At 32.5% G+C, this 10,609-nt stretch overlaps 1 protein-coding gene across 1 annotated transcript; it reads left to right on the top strand.

Moving 5' to 3' along the window:
- The first annotated feature begins 1,981 nt into the window (after positions 1–1,981).
- Positions 1,982–8,104, top strand: LOC142619425 (disease resistance protein RPM1-like). The gene is made up of 4 exons (XM_075792522.1): positions 1,982–4,682; positions 6,703–6,784; positions 7,380–7,500; positions 7,826–8,104. The coding sequence occupies exons 1-4, from the start codon at positions 1,988–1,990 to the stop codon at positions 8,102–8,104; spliced, it is 3,177 nt and encodes a 1,058-aa protein (XP_075648637.1). The 5' UTR covers positions 1,982–1,987.
- Positions 8,105–10,609: the final 2,505 nt, after the last annotated feature.

Here is a 10,609-nt window from a genome sequence, read left to right as displayed (position 1 = left end):
TAATAATAAAAAGGTCAAATATTCAGCAAAAAAAAAAAAAAAACAGGTCAAATTGTTTGATCAAATAATGATAAAGAGGAATGAAAGTCCACAATAATGCTTTGAGTGTTTCCACTTTATGCTGTACCAATTACACTATCACACATTTTTCTCCCACTCATTTTCATGTAACCAAAGTATATTGTTTTAAAAATAAAAAATCAAATACATTATATATTATAAATGATGAAGTATAAAATGAAACACTAGAGTAGACACGAGATTTTACATGAGATTCTTGTTTGAGAGGGAGAGGATTGAAAACAATTAAAATAAATTGGTCCCTTAAGGAAACATGATTCATTCTTTATAAATTATTGAGACCACACTTCATGAGGTTGAGGTTGGGTCAGGTTGAATTATTATTATTATTTTATGGCAGTTTGAATTTCTAATTGTTCTGCTTTTAATCAATTAGTTTTTCCTTTTGTTAGTAAATTTCATTTGTAAGTGTGAGGGTATTTCATAAGGAATAAATAAGGGTTTTCTGTCTTTTCAGTTGGTGGAATGACTGAAATCGCTTCATTTTATGTATCAAAATTTTCTATTCTCTCTCATTGGTCATCTATTGTCTAATTGTATTGGTTTAAATTGCAAATTGCGATGCTTTTATTATCAATGAAACTTATCGTTTGAAAAGAAAAAGGCCAAATTGCCTAATCAATTAATGGTAAAGAGGAATAAAAACGGTTATGTTTTGGGTGTTCCCTTTATGTTCCACCGATTACATATAGTATCACATGGTTTTTTCCCTCTCATTTTCAAGTAACCAAAGTATACTGTTTTTAAAAATAAAAAATCAAATGCATTGCTTTTTTTTTTTTTTTGATAAGCCAAACACATTACATATTATAATTGATGAAGTACAAACCGTATACATGAGACTTTTGTTTGAGAATGAGAAGATTCAAAACAATTAAATAAATTTGTCCCCTTATGGAAACATGACTCTATGGTTTATTAATATATAGAAATAATAGGTCAAGGAAAATTGAAATGTAAATTGTAAAGCATCTCTTAAACATGGAAAATCAAACAAATGTGTTAAACTTCATCTCTTATTAATGATTTAATTTTTCATTTGAACAAGTTTAATATGTGAAAATTTATATTTTTTTCGATGTCTTTTACTGTCTTTACCTGAGAATAAATGTAATTATTATCATGTAATAATTTGTTTAAAAGTTTTAAATTTCATAATAAGATAAGAATGATATTTTAGAAAGATTCAATCATTTTGTTTCAAAAGAAATTTTAAAAAAAAAAGTCAAAATTTTGGTCCATAAATTATATATTTTTTTAATTCTTTTATCAAATTATTGTTATTTCATTTTAGTCCTTAAATCTTTTTTTTTTTTTTTTGGGAATCCTACTCCTTAAATCTTTATAAACATTTATTGGTACCTCGCCTTCCTTTGCCATTTCATTCTTGTCTTTTTTTTCTTTTTCTTTTTTTTCTTTAAGTTTACGAATCACATCCTTCTAGTGTTGACCAGAAATATTAGACATCTGGTGTCATAAATACAATTATATGGAAACGATGATATTTTAATTATTAAAATGTTCTGTTTTAAAAAAAAATGAAAATGTTGCCAGCAACAAATAGAAATATTTCTCTGTTTAATTTAGATAAGTACAATGATCATTGTTTACTTTAAATAAATATAAAAATCATTGTATCTACACCACTTATCCCCAAAAAAAAGAAAAAAAAAATCATTCTTCAACTTAACTGACGTACTGGCACACTTCTTGAGAATTAGAATACTTTCATGCATTATGTTTCTCACCTCTATTCTTTGGTTGCGTAGGTCTCCTAGCTGGGATCGGCGGGCAACAAGTCAAAGCATGCACTCTCTTTCTCATTGATGTGATATAATTGGAAGAAGGGGAGCCTAAAAACTTGGCCACTATGCTAGAAGCAGGAGTTTGAACTGTGAAATTAAAAATGGATCAGGCTGTAGTGAAACTCTTGACTGACAATATCATTTCAATTCTTTCAACTGAAGCACCATTGTTATGGGGGACTCGTGACGCAATTGAAGATATCAAGGATGAGTTGATAAGCATGCAATTGTTCTTAGTAGATGCTGATAGAAAGGGAGTAGGGAGTGAAGGAGAGAAAAATTGGGTGGCAAATGTGAGAGACATGGCGTATGATGTTGAAGACATTATTGATAAGTTCATGTATCACATGGATCGCCAACGAATTGGGGGTCGATCTTCCTGGATCCTTCACCACACCATGTACTTTCCAAGAAATCTCTGGATGAGGCATCAAACAGCCACCAAGATACAAAAAATTAATGGGAAAATCAAGGGCGCCATACCAGAGAGAAACCAAAGATATGGTATTGATCGTATAGAGGGAACTAGTTCTAAAGACAATCAGAAATGGGTGGTGCGTCATGCTGAATCATCTCTTTTTTTTAAAGAAGACGAACTTGTAGGGATTGAAAAGAAAAGGAAATTGATAATGGATTGGTTGATGGATGGAGAACCACATCTGACTGTCATTTCGATAGTTGGGATGGGAGGTTCAGGCAAGACCACACTAGCTGCCAACATCTACAACAATGAAGATGTAAAGAAACATTTTGACTGTTGTGCATGGATCACAATTTCCCAAGCATATGAATTAGAAGACATATTGAGGAGCTTGATTAAGGAATTCCACGAGTCAAGGAAGGAAACAAATCCAGCAGACTTGAATTCCATGAACTACAGACTGTTAGTAAAACCACTGGTGAATTATTTAGAGAAAAAAAGGTATCTACTTGTCCTAGATGATGTTTGGGACACAAGCCTCTTAGATGAAATAAAGGTATCACTTCGAGATAGTTGTTTTGGGAGTAGAATCATCCTTACAACTCGAAAAGAAGATGATGTAGCTTGCCATCAAATGGGAGGTAAACATCACATTCATAAAATGGAATTGTTGCTAACGGAAGAGGCTTGGGAACTCTTTTGCAAGAAAGCATTCTCAAGCAGTCCTAATAGAAGTTGTCCACCGGAGCTTAAATCTTTTGCTCAGGAACTTGTGGGAAAATGTGATGGCCTACCTCTAGCAATTGCGGCTTTGGGCAGTCTTATGTACTCCAAGAATATGTCTGAGTGGAACGAAATTTACAACAGCTTGAATTGGAGTCTAAGTAAAAATCCTAAGCTAGAAGCAGTGAAGAGCATTTTGTTGCTTAGTTTCAACGATTTACCATATCAATTGAAGCATTGTTTCTTGTATTGCTCCCTTTTCCCAAAAGATCATAAGATTCGAAGAAAAAGGCTCATTAAGCTATGGATGGCAGAAGGCTTTGTAGAAAAAGTTGAAGGGTCCACTCTAGAAGAAGTAGCAAATAGCTATCTATTAAAACTCACTTTCAGGAGTTTGCTTCAAGTTGTAGATAGGAATGAATTTGGAAGGCCAAGGAGATGTAAAATGCATGATCTTCTGCGGGAGCTTGCTCTATCAATATCAGAGAGAGAGAAGATTGGTGTTGTACATGTTGGAAGAGAAGAAATGACAGATTGCGAAGCACGCCGCATTTCAATTCACAAAATTGATGGAGAAGTCAAATCATTTACAAGTATGTCAAAGCTCCGTTCTTTTCTTGTTTTTAACAAGATGTTGAAAACATTGCCTTTTGGAAGTAAAATGTTAAGGGTCCTAGATTTGGAAGATGCCCCCATTGATGACTTGCCTGATGAACTATTCAAATTATTTAACTTAAGATATTTGAATTTAAGGGGAACTTTAGTTAAGGAGCTTCCAAAATCTGTAGGGCGGCTCCAAAACCTTCAAACCTTGGACATTCGAGACACAAAACTAGAGGTCCTTCCTTGTGAAATAGGAGAGTTGAAAAACTTGTGGCATCTAATTCTACACCAATTCACTGGAAATTTGTATGATTTCAAATTTGTTATTGGGCCGCGAACACCATCAAATATCTGTAGATTAAAAAATTTGCAAGCTGTGACATATTTAGAAATAAAAGGTGACTTGTTGAAACAGATTCGGAGCATGACTCAGCTTACCTCGATCGTTCTTTCAAATGTGAAAGCAGCAGATGAGATGGACTTATGTGATTCAATTCATAACATGAAGCTTATGCGCACCTTGCGTATTGTGGTTACAAATGCGGAGGAAACCCTTCGTATGGATGCACTTTCATCTCCTCCTACCAACCTTCAAAAGCTTCTTTTGGCTGGAAAACTAGAAAAGGTGCCACAGTGGTTTCATTCACTTCGAAGCCTCACATATTTGCATCTGCGTTGGTCGAGATTGGAAGAAGATTTACTCCCTCACATCGCTGCTTTGCCCCATTTGGGAAGTCTTGCACTTACTAATGCCTATGTTGGAAAACAGCTATGTTTCAGTACAGGCTTTCTTCAGCTTACAAGTTTAAGAATTTGTAATTTCCCTCAATTGAATGAGATAATAATAGAAAAGGGGGTGATGCCCAATCTAAAATCCCTATATATTATCAGCTGTATGCAGTTAAACGCAGTGCCCAAGGGCATTGAATACCTTCAAAATCTCCAAGAACTGCTTTTGGAATCTGTCTTAATGGAACTTCAAAATCGCATTGAAAGAGAAGGAAGCGTGGATTTTCCAAAGGTGCAACACATCCCAAATATCTACATTTGTTAGTAATCCGGAATGTTTAATGAAGGTAGCTTCTCATGTCTATCTGTTATATTATATTATTAATTCACTTTGAAATGGAACTAATGTTTTCTGACATGAAAAATAAGTAATCTTTTCTAATGATTGATTTTACTTTACCGTATCTCTGTTTTTTTTCCCCCTAGGGTACCGTAGAATCAGGCTCACTAATGCTTTCTGCTGCTTGACTGCTTGTAGTTTGTTTTAGCTACCATCTTGGCATAAGCACATCAAGTTCCTCAAAACAGATAGAATTAGTTTCTGGGGTCTGACTCTTAATGCTATGTGGGTCTGTAAAGCCTACCATATGTTTGAGGAAAGTCCTCTGTGGACGTTGTGTGATTGGAAGATACAAATGGTGACTTATGTAACCCCAAGACTTTTGCTGGATTTTTCATTACGTCTTTCATGCATATGATTTTCAATTGTACGTACAAAGGTTTCTTAGACTTGGTTTGGATATGATGTCTTATTTGTGATTTGGAACATGTATTGGTCTGTTTTAATAAGCTACATATTTGCTCCATTTGTTTATATATATATATATATATATATATATATATATATATATATATATATATATATATATATATATATATATATCTGTGTTTCAAACTTCCAAATGCTTACTTTGCTTCTTGTATAATTTGAGAACTAGTCATCATGGAAAACTTTGATTAATAATAGCTTGGTACATGCTTACTGTGTCTTTTTGTTGATTCCCTTGTACATGCTTCTATCCATTGAGAAGCAACATGTAAGTTCAGAAATAAATTTCTCGACTTTATACATGTTGTCCCTCATACTTTCCTCACAGGTATTCCCCTCCCAAAGTTGAGACATGGTTGTTTTTACTTTTTAGGAGATTGTGTAGGGGGGACTACTGGACTAGTGCCTAGTTTATGGGTAGGCGCTCTTAGTCATACGTTCTTTTTGCATCGTCTCTTAACCTTAGTACCTTGTAGATGTACAAACTACTAGACGGTAGATGAGCAATCCCCTTCCACTTCTGTACACATGCTTGCAAATGATGAAATAGTGGTTGTATCAAGTTGAGGAAAAAATAAAAAGGTTCCCATTTTCTGTTTTAGCTTTACATCGTATGCTCTTTAGTTTGCAATTCCTGTATAAATGAGATGTGATTAAGGCTTATTTTATTTTTTTTTATTAGTATAATCATAGTTTAATTGTTTTCCCTTTGTTAAAGCATCTTTGACCATTAACCTATGGTTCTTGAGTCCTCATTAAAAATCTTTGACGTACGTATAAATTCTTAATGAGATTTCCCTTTTTTTTCCTCTTTTTTTTTTTTTTTTTTTCAATTCTTCTTTTGGGTAGCAAATATGTTGTTTTAAACTGTATTTTTATTACATTCCTCATTGTTAGGTTGTCTGTTCATGAAGAGAAATTAGTGCTCAAAGTCATAATATCAAAGTAATACATGTTGGAACAATTTTGTTTCAGTGTTATAATACGTGATCAGAACTGCAACTTGATACTTTTGTGTTACTTAAGTTAGCAATATCTATTTGAATTTGTAATCGTACTCTTAGTCATGACTCAAGTTATTATTTTGTTATTCAGTGTTGCCTTCGCATATACTAATATATGTAACAGCCACTTTTTGTAGTTTTTCTCCTCTATCAGATGCATCTCTTTCTCTTTTGGTAATCATTTTGATAGTAAGAAGTAAGATGTCTCTTCTCTTTGCTTACAAATATGCTTTCCTTCTTGTTTTCCTTGAAATATATGTGTGGTTATTTTTGTTTAGTTCTGCTATCAAGTTAATAAGTATATTGGTTACTAATCTTAGGCCATAAATTTTACAATGAGAAATGTAATCACTAATTATAAATTTTTTATACTCAATCTTATTCATTTTCAAATCAATCTAATGATACTTTTAGAGAATTTCATTCTCATTAAAACATGTCTTCCTTTTTCTCAATTTCAATTCAATATGATTTTGTTTATTATAATGTATTTTTCAATTTTTGCAGGCAAATTCTCTTTGTCATCAACAAGTGCAACAAAAGTATATCTAAATCTTGAGATTCCCGAGGTTGTTGAAATAATTGACAGGTTCATATTTTAAAAATTATTAATAACAAAAAAAATAATAAATAGCATTTTTTTTCTCACAAAATAACATTTACATTCTTTTGTCATTTTTAAAAATTCAATGATAGGAATGATAAAAAACACGATCCTATACAAGAAATACCAAAAATACAAGCAAAACAGTTTCCAGATGAGGATTTTTCTTCAAACAATATGAAGACAATACTAGAGCTCAAATGCATTGAATGGGATCCTACAAAACAGGTTTGTTAATCATTTCAAAGTAGACTCCTCATTTACATGAAAATATAATAATACATTATTTACTCAAAAAAAAAAATATAAACTTCAAAATTCATTGTAGGATGTTAACTGCTATTGTGTTGCAACGATAAGCAACATTGATACAACAATGGGTTGGTATTACATTTCATGCGTGTTATGTGGAAAGAAGGTCAAAACCCAATCAGGATCATTTTGGTGCGCAAAATGTGAAACAAAAACAAATTTGCCTATCCCAAGGTTAGAGCCACACACATTAACTACCAAGTTTGAAGTTTTTTTTATAAACATATTCATTTTACTATAATTACTATACAATTGCAAAATACTTCAGATACAGGATTCAAATTGAAGTTTTTGATTTAACTGACAAGACAACTTTTGTCATATTTGATCGAGATGCTGAGAAAATCCTAAATAAATCTGCAAAAAATCTTGCTGAAAAACAAACTAAGGTACAACTTATTTAAATTATTAAATTCATTGTAAAACTATAGATTATAATATATATTAATATTCCTAATATGCAGATAGATATTGAAGATGGAATCCCATGTGATCTTAAGAAAATTTTAGGAAGAAAATACATTTTCTACTTTGCTTGAATGAATTCAATCTGAATGATGGTTTTAAAAATTACACAGTTGCTAAGATTTTTGATGCACCTTCAAATGAGAAAAAGGTATGGAACAAAAAAAAACACAAGCCAGTATGCTATATTATTTCTTTCTCTACGCTATACTGATGTAAATAACGTGCTCAAATTTAATATGAATGCAGATACCTATGCAAAATCTTAGCGACAACAAATCTGCCGGCACAAACTTTGTAAGATCCAGCCAAGAATCTTCCAGTGTCATTTCATCAATGATCAACACAAATGATGCAACAAAAGGAGAAAATGATAAAACCTCACAAATTGAACAAATAGACCAAACTTCAAACGTTGAAGATGAAGAAACAAATGATGATAACATACCCCTCAACATGCTTTACAAGCGTCGACATACTTCAAAAAACAAAGCATTCAAGAAACAAAAAAACAAGATTTTGCAATAAAGCTCTTTACTACATCACAAAATAAATATCAATAATATGGAATGAATTACCATGCTTTTATCAACTTTTTTAAAGCTCTTTATTACATCACAAAATAAATATCAATAATATGGAATGTTATTATGCTTTTATCAACTTTTATTATACAATATTACTTGATTCTTTTTTCCCGATTACTTCAACAAAATAATTATAATGAATATGTGTTTGCAATTTATAATTGTTACTTCTTATGATAAACTCAGTACTAACAAAGTTTGATAACAAATATGTTATAATATATGTATAATACTCTTCATAAAAAATTGCATAAACTATTACAACATTATCCGTGCATTGCATGGGCAACTTACTAGTTTTAAATAAAGGTACAATGGAGACAACGATCAAACTTAGGACCTCCTTCTCTAATAAAATGTTGAATTATTAATTCCCCAAAAGCTTAAGATGTTAGAAAATGGTTAATTTAATCATTTAACCATAATTCTAACATTTATTTATTACAAATATTTTCTTATTTAAGATACTAGATTTCATTTTTGAATTTTGAATTTTAAATTTTGGCTTTAATTTTGTTGAGGGTTTCATGGGATGTAATTGTAACGTGATGTAAGACTTGAAGCCTATTAAAAAGAGAATCCAAGAATAGTTTGAGGCAGTTCAGTTTGAATAAATAAATAAATAAATTTGAGTTAGAGTTTTCTCTACAAGTTGATGGTGATTCTAAGCACCCTTAGATGGTGAAGTTTAGGATTTTTTTTTTCCCTTTTATTTATTATTCATGAAATTCCGTTCTGCTTCGAGAACTCTCAAAGAAGAACGGAATCACATGCCAATTATGAGACAGGACTTGCATATTACTCATTCTTTAAGATCTTTAACTGAAAAATTAAACTCTTGCATGTAAGAAATTAGAGAGATATATTAACTTTGGAAGGGTTAATAAAGCCCACCCTTATGGAGTGTAGATGATCCATGATTGCATGAGAACGAATTGCCAAATCTTCAGTAAATTCCTACACCACAGACCATGAGCATACTAAAAACAGGGAGAGAACGAGACTTTAATCCACATTTAAAGCTCAATATTTATTTGGTGCACTTCTACTCATCCTTCCTCTCTTATCATCATCTTCATCAAAAAATCTTTTATAATGGGTCATGAAGTTACTCATCAAATAAGTCCATCTATCTATCATGGTATTATCTCTTATTAGATTGTCTCAGACGCCAGTCCTTTTCAATCGGATAAATTTTTTCCCCTTTTGCTCCTTTTCTAAACATATATGTAAATTGCTTTTTGAATCTTCTGTGGGTAGTTATTTTATAACAAATTATAGTAACTTATCATGTCTATTTCATGATAATTTTTTTTATCATCGGCCAAGATTCCAATTAGATTTTAGTATAGGTATGTTTCAAATTTTAAAGAAGGATAAAATTTGGCTACAAACTTGGTTGTAGCCTAAGGCTACAATTTTTATTGAAAATTTTAACATTACTATATATTTTGAAAATCTAACCGTTGGATTATATGTTCTTTATGTTTTTAACACACATGTCAAATTTCTTTTCAATCGAATGTTATTTAATATTTGATCCATAAGTTTATTTTTTATGGATAATTTAAATTACAAAAACTTGAAATTTAAACATTTGATTGATAATATAACTATTTATCTTTAATCTTCTAAAAATTTTACAAACATGAAAGATATAAGAGCACTCACAATAAGGTTGCTAAAATGACTAGACAGTCATTTTAGCAACCAAAACATCAAAAACACACTACAACAAGGAAGGTAAAGTTAAAAAATTTTGAGTAATTGCTACCATGGCTGCTATCTCTAGTAGCTCAATGTAGTTGGATGGTATAACAAAAAATCATTTTTTATTCCCACACATGCGTGCCTTTGTTTCCACTTTCTCACTATCTCACTCTCACACGCAGGCAACCCACCACAACTCTTGCACTTTCTCCCTCCAGCCTCTCTCTGCCCAACCCTATCTCCGCCTAGCCCAACCCTCTCTCCCCTTTGCCAAAGCTTGTGCGGAGATTTTCAATGTGTTTGGGTGTCGTGGGTAGGTCGATCAGTGCAGTGGGTATATAGCTCGTGTTGTGGGTTTCAGTGTGGCTAAGTCGGTTGGTGCAGTGGGTCATTGGGAGCCGTGGTTGGCTGGGTCGATTGGTGTGGCTAGGTTGATCATTGTAGTGGGTCGCTTGTCGTCGTGGTTGTGTTGTGGGTTTTCAGAGTGGCTGGGTTTGTGTGGTTTTGTCATGGGTTTGTGCGGTGGCTTTCAGACTTTGTAAGCTTCTTTTTCGGCGTTAATCCGACTTGTCGCTACTCATCTCGGCCAATGTGCGGCGTGGGTTTGTGATTTCTAATATGGGTTTGTGATTTCTAACATGGGTTTGTGATTTGTGGTGGTTATGGGTTGGATTGGTGGTTGTGATGTGGGTTTGGTGAGTTTGTGATTTGGTTTTTGGGTGGTGGGGTTCCGATT

This window comes from Castanea sativa, chromosome 12 (genome assembly GCF_040712315.1).
Source record: "Castanea sativa cultivar Marrone di Chiusa Pesio chromosome 12, ASM4071231v1".
Lineage (NCBI taxonomy): Eukaryota > Viridiplantae > Streptophyta > Magnoliopsida > Fagales > Fagaceae > Castanea > Castanea sativa.
This window is presented reverse-complemented; position numbering and strand designations above follow the sequence as displayed.